The 14,747-nt window shown below is 47.5% G+C and overlaps 1 protein-coding gene across 5 annotated transcripts; it reads right to left on the bottom strand.

The window, feature by feature from the left end:
* Positions 1–209: 209 nt before the first annotated feature.
* SLC52A3 (solute carrier family 52 member 3) lies at positions 210–13,526 on the bottom strand. 5 transcript variants are annotated; one of them, XM_081011375.1, is made up of 5 exons: positions 10,651–10,875; positions 9,025–9,149; positions 6,299–7,379; positions 3,874–3,997; positions 210–1,460 (listed from the first exon to the last, which is right to left on the bottom strand). In XM_081011375.1, the coding sequence occupies exons 3-5, from the start codon at positions 7,357–7,359 to the stop codon at positions 1,248–1,250; spliced, it is 1,398 nt and encodes a 465-aa protein (XP_080867501.1). In that variant the 5' UTR covers positions 7,360–7,379; positions 9,025–9,149; positions 10,651–10,875; the 3' UTR covers positions 210–1,247. The 5 variants fall into 5 exon arrangements, with proteins under 5 accessions (XP_080867501.1, XP_080867502.1, XP_080867503.1 ...); XM_081011376.1 differs by lacking the exons at positions 9,025–9,149; positions 10,651–10,875 and adding an exon at positions 13,300–13,526 and having other exon boundaries at positions 6,299–7,382; XM_081011377.1 differs by lacking the exons at positions 9,025–9,149; positions 10,651–10,875 and adding an exon at positions 13,300–13,526.
* Positions 13,527–14,747: the final 1,221 nt, after the last annotated feature.

The following is a 14,747-nucleotide window of genomic DNA, read 5'->3' as shown; positions in this document are numbered from 1 at the left end:
CCTCCCTGGGCTCCATCCTGGGTGTGGAGTCTGTTCCTTTTCCCCTTTGCACGTGACTTAGAAATCCTCTTCCATGTGGATTAAGGATCACCCTGTGGGTTGCAGCACCATCAACACTGGCACATACTACGATTCCTCTGGTGTCTCCCCAGTCTTGCCAAGCACACTGGTGTGGCAAGTAGAAAAAAGACAGTCACACAACCGAGAAATTGCACAAAACAAATGAAATACTGTGAAAATCCCTGAAACGAGAAGTAATCGATTAGAAATATTATCTTAAGGAAATAAACTAAATAATAAGAATCAAAAAGTTGAAGGGAAAAATTAGAAAAAACCTAAAATAGAACAAAGCCTTAATGGGATGCCGGCTACAAACCTCGTTTCACTGAACTATTCAGTTTCCTCAGAAGGAAATAGAAAAATCATAAACCTTAAATGACCAAAATTCAAAAAGGGGGGTAGAACTCCCCAAAATTCTGAAGTATTATAATCCTAGCTCGACCTAGGTGAAGCAAAGTGCAGTGTGGTGTAGTGGTTAAGAGCGGTAGTCTCGTAATCTGGGGAACCGGGTTCGCGTCTCCGCTCCTCCACATGGAGCTGCTGGGTGACCTTGGGCTAGTCACACTTCTTTGAAGTCTCTCAGCCCCACTCACCTCACAGAGTGTCTGTTGTGGGGGAGGAAGGGAAAGGAGAATGTTAGCCGCTTTGAGACTCCTTAAAGGGAGTGAAAGGCGGGATATCAAATCCAAACTCTTCTTCTTCTAATAAAGGATTAAGGACTCAAAGGTCTTAATACTGAATTTACAAAAAAGGTTTGAAAAACTAAATGGCAAGTTCACTGGTGTGGGCTGCAGCTTACGGCTGCCCAAAGGGACCTTAAGCAACTGGTGGCAACGTCTGTGCTGAATGCAGGTTCGACACAGGAGTTGGTAATTCGACTGATTTATTTACAAGGCTTTATACAGCTCCTTGGCCTGGTTCTGAATACAGGCCTGCAGCAGGGTTCTTGTCCATCCAAGGTTAAGAAATGGCAGCAGGAGGAGGAGCGTGGAGCCATGTCTGAAGTTAATTCATCGCCTGTCACCGTTACACGAAGTCAAGGGTGACGTTGCCTGACGATTCCTTGCGTTCCTTCGCCGTGATCTTAAGGGGAACTTATTCGCACGGTTCCTTCCTTCAGTTTGGAAACGGGTCAAGCGTCCTGATTGCTGCATTGATCCGAGACGACCCCTTGCCTCCTCTTGAGGTCACGCCGGGCACCGGAAGCTGCAGTAGTCGGCCGATTTGAAGATGCTGTAGACATTCACCAAGGGGAACATGATGACAGCTCCAAGCAGACCCCCGAGCTGCTCCATCGCTCCATACCACACGAGGGCGCTCTGGCTGTGGCCGCGAAGGATCACTCCTAGCATCACCTTGACGTACGCAAGGGTCCCGTTGAAGAGCACCCAGGAGATCACCTGTTGGCACAGAAGCAGCTGTGTTTGAACCTCTGCCACTGAATTCCTTTCTTGGCCCGAAGCCAACAAATTGTCACCTTCCCCTTTCATTATTCCATTAAGCACACGGAAGCTGCAGTGGAACAAGCTAAACATTAACCTAGGTCAACAAACTGCTTCCCACTTGGCTAGCCAGATACTTGAGATAAGGGTAATAATAATAATAATAATAATAATAATAATAATAATAATTTATTATTTGTACCCCAAACATCTGGCTGGGTTCCTCCTCCTCTGGGCGGCTTCCAACCAAGACCAAAAATACACTAAAATGCCACGCATTAAAAACTTCCCTGAACAGGGCTGCCTTCAGATGTCTTCTGAATGTCAGGTAGTTGTTTATCTCTTTGACATCTGATGGGAGGGCGTTCCACAGGGCAGGCGCCACCACCGAGAAGGCCCTCTGCCTGGTTCCCTGTAACCTCACTTCTCGCAGTGAGGGAACTGCCAGAAGGCCCTCGGAGCTGGACCTCAGTGTCCAGGCTGAACGATGGGGGTGGAGATGCTCCTTCAGGTATACTGGACCGAGGCCGTTTAGGGCTTTAAAAGTCAACACCTTTAATGAAAACATTAGCTTTCCTGTTCCCCACCCATCAGCAAATGGTGGTAGAGTGCTTTTAAACCTGGAGGCTCCATCTTGCCATCACCCTACATGCTCACAGCAATCTCAGTTCGAGAGGGCAGTATCAGCAGGCACAGAATGCTGATGATGGAGTGGCCGGGCGTGGGATGGGAACAGGATGAGGTGCCCCGAAAAGGGGCCTGGCTGGCTGAGTAGAAGCATTCCACGCTGCAACATTTTGTTGCAGGCTCCACTTCCCAATGGTCTGTGAGCGAGTGTTATGTAGCTAAAACAATGCCACCCACACGTGAGAGGGAGGCATGCGCAGCCCCCACGGAACCCACAAGGTTTGCAGAAGTACAAAACATGTTTGGGGCAAAAACCCCCCAAAGGTTCAATAAGGACTGGTCATGCTTTCTGCATAACATACTGAGCAACTGATGGACTGTAGAAGGGGTGTTGGGAATGGGAAACATGGCGAGAGGGATGAACTGGAGTGGATAAAATCCTGAAGAGCATCACTCCCCTTTGTCTTGTGATAGGAAATTTGAGGTCTTTGCTATATGTTAAATGTTCATAAGTGTACCAACCAAGCACGTACATAGATCAGTGCAGGGGGACCGACCTGGAACCATTTTTGATTCCCAAACTGACCAAATGTTTTCTCTGCAAGGTCAAAGGAAAATGGAAAAGACTCCCCATTGTCTTTTCCTTCACAAATCCTGTCTTAAGGGTATGAATAGAATGTGAGCCTGTGACCTGGCCCAGGAACTAAGTATTTATCATTTCAAAAGACTGGCCAGGCTCCCCAGGCAATCCAATCAAGTAACCTGCCAGACAGGAGATAAACAACGACAGGAGAAAAACAACATTTAAATTTCTGTTTTAGACCGCCTTTTTTGTGATGAAGGTGTGATGTATCTGAGGGGTGGTCTTAGGTTACACCCCTTCTGTGATGTATGGATGATGTTTCTGGGGGTGGTCTTGATCTACAGGTGGCAATTTCAAAAGTCTTTATAAGGCCTTGCGTGCCATTGTTCTAGGTTCCTTCTCCTTTCCTGCGCATGAGTGGAGCACCCTGTTGCAACAGATCAATAAAGATCAGGCTTACGAGCTGCTTTGCTTCTCAATATTCTCTGGTTGGCCTCTGTTATTTTCTCCTACCAATAGGGAACCTACGTAAGGACTCTATATGGGCTCTTGGATACCCCATAAGGGAACAAAGGCAGATTTTTGTTTACAACAATCTCAGGTCCCACTTCTCTTGGCTAGTAGCCAAGTAGACCTATCCTCCTCCAGGAACTGGCGTCATTTTCTTTTAGGGCAGGAGGGGAGAAGCTGTAGGGCTTTCTACCTGGCCTTTGGGACTCTCCCTAGGCCCCACCCCTCCCTGTAGGCCCCACCCCCTTTGGCCTCACCCTGTACCCCCCTGTGTCCACACTTTTGCTTGGCTGGAATTTGTCCTTGAACCGGCCAAACGCCTACCTCTTGCCTGAACAGAGGCTGGAGAAAATTGAATTTTCATATGCCTGCTGAACAATTGCAAAATCCGCACCCAGGGCCCTGACCCCTGTTGACCTCGGGCCACACCCACCACCGGCTAGCGGCCCCTGGAAGGCTGCCTGGGGCAGAATGTGGCCCTCGCAGCCAGTGAGCAACCGTTGCAGCCTTTGGGTCCTTGTCAAGACCCATTCTGGGTTAGGAAGTTTCCGGGACCCGTTTGCAAATCTGTAGGATACGCCATCACGTCTCTGAGCAACATCCCTCTTGCAAAAGCAGAGAATGCCAGAGCCTTCGGTGTAAGCTACTTACGATGAGTGCGTCCCCCCATTCCGAGTGGTTTAGGGGCGGGCAGGGGCTCAGGGCGGCCATGCCCATGTTGTAGGCGCCAAAGGCCGTCCCGGTGAATGCCAAGACACTCAAGAAGGCGAGGGACCTGGGGGGAGAGCAAAGGAAAGCATCAAGGCAAATAGGCAGCGAATTTCAAGCCAAATTGGGGTCAGGATTTCACATGGGATGAAGCTTCAAACAGAGAGCGGGAGAGATTCAGAGCTTGTTCAGATGACCTATTTACTGAGCATCTTTGATTTGCATTCATCCTGATTTGATTGCACCAATCTCAAAGCAGAGGTTAGATTCTATCTGGCACTGATTTCCTTGAAGTGAGGTTATACAACAGCGATTCTTTTTGTCCTACCTTTGCTTACAGGGTGTTTATTTCTTTAACAACATTTATATGCTGCTGGACTGTAAAAAATAAGCTACCGTATTTTTTGCTCCATAAGACGCACTTTTTTCCTCCTAAAAAGTAAGGGGAAGTGTCTGTGCATCTTATGGAGTAAATGCCTGGTCCCTGGAGCCGAACTGCCCAGGGGCGAAAAGCAGATCATGCTTTTTATTTTTTTTGGAAAGAGGGAAGAGGGTGTTGAAACAAAGCTGCTGATCGGCAAGCGATCAGGAGGGAGATAAGGGACGCTAGAGATAAAGGAGGCTGCCCGGGAGGGGGGAGGTAAAAGCCCATGGATCCTCAGGATTTTTGCATTGGGTCACCCCAAATTAACCATCAGATCACATAGCATGTCCATGGCTACTGCCTGCACCAAAAAAAAATCACGCACCCACTGTTGCGTGGGGCTGCAATGGCGCAAAAATGTGGTTACAAAGCACAGATCCACATGGATGCTCAGGATTTTTGCATTGGGTCACCCCAAATTCACTGTCAAATCACATGTCTGTGGCCACAGCATGAACCACAAAAATCATACATCCACTGTTTCGTTCAGAATATTTTTTTTCTTGTTTTCCTCCTCTAAAAACTAGGTAAGTCTTATGGTCAGGTGCGTCTTATGGAGCGAAAAATACGGCAACTCTAAGGAGTGGTGGACTTTGGGCTTTAAAATTTCAGTAGGGCCTGTGCGGCACCAAAAATTGGTGCCACCCCCCGCCTCTCACCTTCTCTCGTTCATCAGTGTTTCAGCGCCACCTGCAGTGCCCCCTCTGCTTGGCGCTAATGTGGGCAAACTGGCTGCACTTCCATAAACCTGCCTTGTTGCAGGATGAGAGGTGGCACCTGATGTTATGCCCAGGAACAGGAAGGGAGACACTCCTTTACTTGGCAGGAAATGCAGCTGTTGGATCTGGCTGATTGGTTAACTGGTTACGCAAATCCTCTGAGTTTTTGTCGCGATGTTTAAATAAATAAACCACTCTATTCTGCCTTAGTCAGACTACTCCTGGAATACTGTGTCCAGTTCTGGGCACCGCAGTTTAAGAAGGATGTTGACAAGCTGGAAGGAGTGCAGAGGAGGGCGACTGAGATGGCCAGGGGTCTGGAAACGAGGCTTGATGAGGAACGGTTGAGGGAGCTGGGTATGTTTAGCCTGGAAAAGAGGAGACTGAGAGAAGATAGAATAGCCATCTTCAAATATCTCAAGGGCTGTCACATGGAAGATGGAACAAGCTTGTTTTCTGCTACTCTGGGGGGTAGGCCCTGAACCAGTGGATTAAAATTATAAGGAAGGAGATTCCAACTAAACATTACAAAGAACTGTCTGATGGTTAGAGCTGTTGGACAGTGGAACAGTCTCCCATGGGAGATGGTGGACTCTCCTTCCTTGGAGGTTTTTAAGCAGAGGTTGGATGGCCATCTGTCATGGATAATAATAATATAATAATAATTTATTATTTATACCCCACCCATCTGGCTGGGTTTCCCCAGCCACTCTGAGCAGCTTCCAACAAAATATTAAAATACAATAGTCTGTCAAACATTAAAAGCTTCCCAAAACAGGGCTGCCTTCAGATGTCATCTAAAAGTCTGGTAGTTGTTCTTCTCCTTGACATCTGGTGGGAGGGCGTTCCACAGGGCAGGTGCCACCACCGAGAAGGCCCTCTGCCTGGTTCCCTGTAACTTGGCTTCTCGCAGGGAGGGAACTGCCAGAAGGCCCTCGGCGCTGGATCTCAGTGTCCGGGCAGAACAATGGGGGTGGAGATGCTCCTTCAGGTATGCTTTGGTTGGGATTCCTGCATTGCAGGGGGCTGGACTAGATGACTGGGAGGGGTCCCTTCCAACTCTACAACCCAATGATTCTATGAAATGCAACCTTTTCTCTTTGCGAGTTGTATCTCGAGCCTTCTTTAAGGGGGCGGTGGCCAAAGCAAGACATACTCGTGAAGCAGAATCAATCCCAGAGCTTGGAGAACTCAAGAATTCTTGCCAAGGGGGGTGGGTACCTACCTGCTGGGCAGGAACGTAGAGATGCTGCAGGCAAGAGGGACAGCCATGGCACCCAGGGTGGTGGAGAGGTGGTAGGCTAAGTTGCTGTAGGGCAAGCAGGAGTAGCTCTGCACTGAGGGCAGGATGCCATACATCAGGGAGCTGCACCAAGTGATGAGGACATACATGAAGGCCAACGTGGCCCAGGAGTAGACAACCTTCTCTGGAGCTCCTTCTTCATCTTCTTTGGAACAACTTTCTGCCTTTCCCTCCACGGGGAAGTTAGTGAACCCTTCTTTCAGCCCTCCATCCGCAGGGATCTTCCGGATGGAGTGGAGGGTGATCTCGCTGGCGCAGAGTTTCTGCTCCGAAAGATCCCACACCCTGGGCAGGCGGTTGAGGAAGAAGAAAGCCACGAGGCAGGAGAACATCAGGCCGGACAGGATGAGGAAGAAGACCAGGCTGGAGAAGTTGGCGGGGGAGTAGCGGGTCTCTAGGCGGAAAGGGATGGGGTCGCCCGCGCTCACGTTGCCCAAGGTGGCGTTGCTTCTGTGAGTGTGGTTGCTTGGGATGGCAACCTCGACGCAGCTGGAGATCCCTGCTCCCTGCGCCAGAGCGAAGAGAGCAGGGACCAGCCCGCTGAGACCTTCCCCGATGAAGTAGGAGGTGATGTATCGAGGGTGGAAGCGAGCCATGAAAGGCAGGAAGGTGACGGAGGAGGTGCAGTCCACCAGCGAGAGGCAGAAGGTCAAGATGAAGAAGGCCACGCTGTGGCGAGCCCCACCAAATTCCATGGTGTAGTGCCACAGGAAGGCCAGGAGGAAGCAGGCCACGACTCCGGTGGAGACCACGACGCAGATGACGAGGACCTCGCTCAGCAAGCCCGGCTTCCACTTGTGCATGAGGGTGATGAAGAGAGGGCCCACGTTGGCCAGCTGGATGATGATGATTAGATAGGAAGGTAGGTACCAGGCCTCGGGCAGAACGTTCACCAGCACCGGGAGCTCGACCCACACGCCGTTGATGGACATCCAGGAGCCGATCCCAAAGATGCAAGCCAGCACGTGGGTGAGCACAGCCATCTTGCTCCTTGGTGGTGTACCTGCTGGAGAAGAGAGACGGGTCAGAGGAGGGGTTGCAGTTCCTCCCAGGCGACCATCTGGGAAGGCTTGAAGCTGAAGCCATGTAAAAAGGATCCCTGGACGGTTAAGTCCAGCCAAAGTCAAGTCAAGTAACCTTTATTGGCATCGCATAAGAACATTCAGAATACATTCAGAATAGACAGGCCAGTGAGACCCCAACGGCACAGTCACCCGCCAAAGGGCAGAAGAGGCGAGCGATCCGCCTCATCTCTCTGGGTTTCCAGCAAGGGCAGGATCCTGTAGCATACTTCGGCAACAAAAAAATCAAACAGAGGAGCTTAGCTACAGTCTTGGTGAGCCTCCTGGTCTCTCCCCTGTAATAAGAAGCGCATAACCTCCGTCTCTGGTTTTCATGGTCTAGACTACAAAAGGGCTGCTGCTGCCCAGCAGAGAGTACTGTTCACATTCTTTTAAAGTGCTTTTTAATTGTGCATTGTTGTTTTTTAAAAATAATAATAGTTTTTAACTGTTTTTATGTGTTTTGTGGGGCTGTTATTCAGCTGGTTCTGTTTATATTTTGATTATGTATTTGTGTTTTCATATTGTGGGTTTTGGCTTGTGAACTGCCCTGAGACCCATGGGTCTAGGGCAGTATAGAAATATTATTATTATTATTATTATTATTATTATTATTATTATTATTAGATGTTCCTTGGGATCCCTTCCAACTTTCCAGTTCTGTGGCTCTATGAGTAGATAGGCCACTGCCTGGTCTCATGTTACTCATTCATTTATTTTTACATTTATACCCCACCGTTCCTCCAAGAAGCTCAAAGTGGCATACATATTTCTCCTCCCCATTTTCTCCTCACAGCGAACCTGTGAGGTAGGTTAGGCTAAGATGCAGCGACTGGCTCAAGGCTCGCGAGCGAGTGGGGATTCGAACCCTGGTCTCCCAGGTCTTAGTCCAACACTCTAACCACCACACCACGCTGCCTCCTGGCTCTTATGTGGTGTAGTTTCTCCAGCAAAATCTTCCAAGTTGAATATGGCAGTGAGAATCCTGGCAGGGGCCAGGCATTCAGAACACGGGACACCAGTTCTGTGCCAATGACGCCGGCTGCCTGCTTGTGTCCAGACCCAGTTTAAAGCCAGCACTTTGGGTACCCATCTTCCCCCCATACAATCCCCCCAGAGAGCGGAGGAATGCCCCAATGTCCTGCTGCTCCCATGGGTCTCCATGCCCTTGCTGCCCAAGGCTGTGAGTTTGGTTGGATTGCTAATTTCTTAAAAGAAAGAAAAAATGGAGAAGGATGGACGCAGCGCTCCAATCGCCTCTTGGTCTCCTTGTCTGAGAAACCTTGCAGTGCTAAAAACTGCTTAGAAATGTTAATGATTATGTAGTACAGTGGGAAAAAATGCCTTAAATAAACTCACTCAATCAAAATGGGTTGATAAAGACCGTAAGGACTTGGGGCCACCTCTACTCTTTCAAGAAGCACATAACGCTCGTTCTACTGCTGCAAAATGAGATGTTGAAAACAAGTTTGCTTAAGATAAACCTCATCATAAAACCAGCAGTTTTTAAAAACATATACAGTACATTGCGAAATAAAACTGCACATTCCAATACATGTCAAATGCTTGGGTAGGCTGCTCAAATACCTCAAATGTCCTCTTCGCCTCCCACCCTCAGACTTTGACTCTCGGAAACCTGGAAGCGTTGCGCAAGAAAACCACACGGGCTCAAAGTGCAGGATGCGTGATTCACCCAAAGACTGTAAGTGGAGCTGCAGGGAACAAGATTAGCAGCATCTTCCAGAGGGCTGTACCAATGCTAGCCCGAATTAGAGTAGACCCATTGAGAGTAACAAATGACCATCTGTCGGGGTTTCTTCAGCTGCGGTTCCTGCATTGCTATATATATATATATATATATATATATATATATATATATATTAAATTTTCTGTTTTAAAATTTAAAATACTCATTTAAACATCCTTAAGATATCAATGACTTTCCTTCTTCCCTTTCCATGGTTCATTTTGCATATCATAAATCCCTGCATATTTTACAAAAACTCTACCAAACAGTATTCCATTATTACAGCCATCAAAACTTATTTGCACTGTCGATCTTAACGCTGCCGTTTTCAAGTGCACACAATTTCCCCCCATGTATTCAATAAACGTTTTCTAATCTGCTCTAAACGTATGTTCTTCTCGTTCTCTTATTCTATATGTTAAGTCTGCAAGCTGCACATATTCCATCAACTTAAGTTGCCATTCTTCTTTGGTTGGGACTTTGCTCGTTTTCCATTTTGGGGCTAACAAAACACGGGCCGCAGTAGTGGCATACATAAATAACCTTTTTTGACACCTGGGAATTTCCACCTGGACTCTGTTTTTTTTGGGGGGGGGAAGTACTTTTAAACATCTTTTTCCAATTCATTATAGATTATTTCCCAATACGCTTTTACCCTTTTACAAGCCCGCCACATGTGAAAGAACATTCCCTCAACCTCATTGCATATTCGGTTCCTGCATTGCTGGGGGGTCAGACTACATGAGCCTTGGGGATGTCTTCCAGCTCTGAGAGTCTATCTGCATCAACACAACCATCTGCCCCAGCTGCAACAAAACATGTCTCTCCCTTATCCGTCTCTACAGCCACAGCAGGCGCTGTAACTCTAACGGTTTGACGTCATCCACAACAGAGCATTCCTCCATCATCTCCCCAGACGGACGGATGCCAACATACACCACTTACTTAGTGCCATTATTTTTCTGTGGGTCTACTCCGAGTCAGACTTAGCTGGAGGCAAGTCATTGCTTTTAACCATGCGCTATGCGCAAAATGCGACGCGGGTGGTGCTGTGGGTTAAACCACAGAGCCTAGGGCTTGCCGATCAGAAGGTCGGCGGTTCGAATCCCCGCGACGGGGTGAGCTCCCTTTGCTCGGTCCCTGCTCCTGCCAACCTAGCAGTTCGAAAGCATATCAAAGTGCAAGTAGATAAATAGGTACCACACCGGTGGGAAGGTAAATGGCGTTTCCGTGCGCTGCTCTGGTTCGCCAGAAGCAGCTTAGTCATGCTGGCCACATGTCCCGGAAGCTGTACACCGGCTCCCTCAGCCAATAAAGCGAGGTGAGCGCTGCAACCCCAGAGTCGGTCACGACTGGACCTAATGGTCAGGGGTCCCTTCACCTTTACCTATGCACAAAATGCAGACCTGGGTGGGTAACAGGAGGCTCAGCTGGGTGGAGAAGCCCATGTCTTTGATTCCACCTACCTTCAGTGATGGAAGCAGATCTCCAACTTCACTTTCCTAGGAGAACAATGGTGACCTCCTTCTGCTCTAGCCCTCACAGCAGGAAAAGGTGCCAGGGCATGCTGGACCCAGTGCCTTTCCTCATTTATCCCAACCCAACAGAACCTGCCAAGGTGCGAGACCATTTGCGTGCTCAAGACATGGACCGGGATATGCTGAGGCTGGTTTCTGCTCAGGCAGGTTCTTTAGAAATCCTTGAGTATCTTCCAGAAGCTCCGCCTTGAAACTGGAGCCTCGGAAGCACCAAGATTGGCCTCTGTCCGCCCCAAAGGCACTATTGATATTTGATGAAGTGGCTAAGCCAGCTCAGCTGGATATATTATGGCTGCCGGGAGCTATTAATCCCTCTCTTCTGCCCAGGCTGATCCGCAGAGTGCAGAGTGGCAGATCCTGCCCTTTGGAACTCCCTGCCAATTGATGCTAAGCAGAGGGTTTGGCACCTGCCAAAGAGCTTTCTGCTCAAGCAAACCCACCCACCCATTAAAATCCATTGTTGTATATTGCTTTAAATGTTTGTTTTGCTATTGGGATTGCAGTTCCATTCCTGTTTCTCAAGCTGGTCTCTGACCGTAATCAATTTCATGTTTCAAGTCAAGTTTATTCTATTTTAATCGGTTATTTTAGCTTATAATTTACGGTACATTTCCTCCCCTATTTTTTAAAACTTGGATCATTTCAATGCATGTTTTATGTTCTTTGGGGGTGTTTTACTCACAGTAGACCCACAGGAATTAATTGCATGAGGTAGGTTGTAGCACCCTTGTAAGGGACACCCCAAAGGACATCTAGTCCACCCCGCCCCTGCAATGCAGGAATCACAGCTAAATGAACATGACTAAGTTAGGCCCAGTAATTTCAGTGGGTCTACTCTGAGTAAGTCGAGCAGGGTGCAGTGTGTCAGACTAGGACCTGGAAGAGACCAGGGTTCAAATCGCCTTGCTTAGTCATGAAGCTTGCTGGGTCATTTTGGGCCAGTCACTGCTACTTAAGCCTAACCTACCTCACAGGGTTGTTGTGGGGGTCAAATGAGGAGGTTAAGAGAACTGCAGACACTAACTTGAGCTCTTTGGAAATAAAGTGGGATGGAATTGCAATAAAATAAATACATAAATCTTAGTTGACTGTCACCCTTTGCAAACCGCTTCAAAGTTTTATTTGCAATTAAGCAGCATGCACATTTATTTTATTTTATTTTCTGATAAATAAAAATCCTGGTCAGGGGCATTAACATTATTACTTCCCTGCTTACACTACAGAGGTCTCAGCTTTTTTTAAAAAGGTACACCATTTTAAAGACTGTAAGTGTAGATTAAAAGCAAAAAGACATTAGAGTACATGGAGAGGCTCTGCATTTGCTAGTTCCACTCACCAACCTCTGCTTCCCCCCATCAGACCTTCCCATTTCCCCCCAAAAATGCAACTCCTACAGTCTCTTTTCCACCTGCTCAATCTTGTTTCCAAAGCTGCTGCCTCTTTCTTCCATTCTGCACACTCCTAAGCCCAACAAACACGGCTGGTGACCAGGAATTATGGGAGCTGTAGTCCAGCAACACCTGGAAGGCCACAGGGGAGCTGCCTCTGTTTTGAAGTTTCGTAGGTTTCAGTGGAGTTAACCACAAACCAGTCTTTCTCAATGAAACCTGTGGTTGTTGTTTTTTAAAAGTCCTTAAATTACGACTGCATCCTGCCCTAACAATTATTTTGAAAAGTGTTCCAGGCTATAGGAAGAAAATTCAGATCCTATATCCACCTACATGGGAGCAAGTCTCACGGAGCTCTGTGGGAATTCCTTCCGTATAAGCTTGTTTACTTTGGCCACCTCATGAGAAGAGAAGACTCCCTGGAAAAGACCCTGATGTTGGGAAAGATGGAGGGCACAAGGAGAAGGGGACGACGGAGGATGAGATGGTGGGACAGTGTTCTTGAAGTTACCAGCATGAGTTTGACCAAACTGCGGGAGGCAGTGGAAGACAGGAGTGCCTGGCGTGCTCTGGACCATGGGGTCACGAAGAGGCGGACACGACTAAACGACTAAACAATAACAAGCTTGTTTAGAGTTGCACCGCAAGGCAGGTCTCTGCCCCGAGGAGGCTGCACTCCAAAAAGGCAGAGGAGATTCAGTTCGAGAATTTTGCCTTCAGTCCTGCACCCACTTAAAGGTAAAGGGACCCCTGACCATTAGGCGTTTAAAAGGGGAATGTAAACTTTGCTCAGTAAAGGAACTTGCTAACACAAGTTAAAGGTAAAGGTAAAGGGACCCCTGACCATTAGGTCCAGTCGTGACAGACTCTGGGGTTGCAGCGCTCATCTTGCTTTATTGGCCGAGGGAGCCGGCGTACAGCTTCCAGGTCATGTGGCCAGCAGGACTAAGCCGCTTCTGGCGAACCAGAGCAGCGCACGGAAACGCCGTTTACCTTCCCGCCAGAGCAGTACCTATTTATCTACTTGCACTTTGAGGTGCTTTCGAACTGCTAGGTTGGCAGAAGCTGGGACCGAGCAACGGGAGCTCACCCCATTGCGGGGATTTGAACCGCCAACCTTCTGATCGGCAAGTCCTAGGCTCTGTGGTTTAACCCACAGCGCCACCCGCGTCCCCCTGCACCCACTTACCTGGAACTAAAAAGCACTGAAGTCAACGAGACTGTTTCACAGCTTGTGTGCATAGGGTTGTGCTGCTGATCTTAAATCCTTTCCATGTCAATCTTAGCTCAGTCATTGTGACTCATCCTCACCTACCTCACAGGGTCGTCGTGAGGACAAAATATGAGAGCTTCTTGTATGGCTACCCTGAATTCCTCGTAGAAAGGACAACATACTAATGTGTTAAGTAACATTTTAAGGGTTGTTCTGGAGAAAGGGGCTGGGTTCCAATCTCTGTTCAGTCATAAGGCTGATGAGCAGACTTAATATCCACTTCATAACTCTCCATCTGGCCTACTTTAAAGGATTGGTGTTGCTGCTGCTGCAGCTGCTATAAGGAACCTCCCAAAACTCTTTGAAACAATGGCAGGATTTAATTCAAAAAGAGAGTCGCCAGGCATGTGTCTAATCAATCTTTTCATTGCTGCTGACTCACCCTTTGCACAACGAATTAAATCTCTGTTTCTCTCTTTCTGGAAACAGGCAGACAATACTCTTCAAACACAACCAAGAATGTGTGGCAGAAAGCAGGGAGGGGAAGAGGGAGGAACGAAAGTGTTTTAGCCTAAGCCAAGGTTCCCTCTCTTAAAATTCCAGCCCTGGTTTTCCCCAGCTCCCATCCAGCAACTCTACACAATTAAGTCTGCAATCCTAATTTAATTTACACTTTGGAACTCCCCGCCTATTGATTTCAGGCAAGCACCTTCACTGTGCCCTTTTTCGCACCTGATTAAAACATTTTTGCCTAGACAAGCCCAGACGTTTAGAAAGTCGATGTGAGTTTTAATTGGTTCTTTATCTGTTGTTATTTTAACTTTTTGAAAGTCTTTATGTTATTGCTGTTTTCTTGTTGATGATTTTGTCGTTATACCTTTTTTTGTAAATGGCTTTGAGGTTGCTGTTGTTACACTCAAGTGGTGTATAAATATTATGATATAAAAATAATCATTTACCTGGGAGTAAGCCCCACTGGATCTAAAAGGAGCTACTGGTACTTCTGAGTGGACAAGTTTAGGACCGGTTGCACTTTAAAGTGCTGCAATCCTTCTTCCTGCATTCATCTTGATTTTCTTGCAAGGCATTTTTACATCTTCACAATAATCATTTTAGTGCATTTCCTCATTGCTTCCCTTGTCAATTTCTTTCCTTCTTTTTTTTTTGTAAAAAGGTGGATCTGTTGTACCAGGTTGACAGAACCCTTTAAACCACTTTAATTGTGCAACCCTAAATTTATGGTAGGTGTTCGAATCACTCCTGCAAGTGGCAGTCTGGAGGCACCCAAAAAAAAGTGTTTGCTTATTCCTTTAGATTGAAGTACAGCCAGGTTGGTGCTTCAATGCATCTGTTGCACAGATGAATTAAGCAAAACGAGCAAGCGAAACCATTAAGCGTGAACTTAAAAATATTTTGCAGAAAAG

This window comes from Podarcis pityusensis (genome assembly GCF_964106645.2).
Source record: "Podarcis pityusensis genome assembly, chromosome: 6".
NCBI lineage: Eukaryota > Metazoa > Chordata > Lepidosauria > Squamata > Lacertidae > Podarcis > Podarcis pityusensis.
This window is presented reverse-complemented; position numbering and strand designations above follow the sequence as displayed.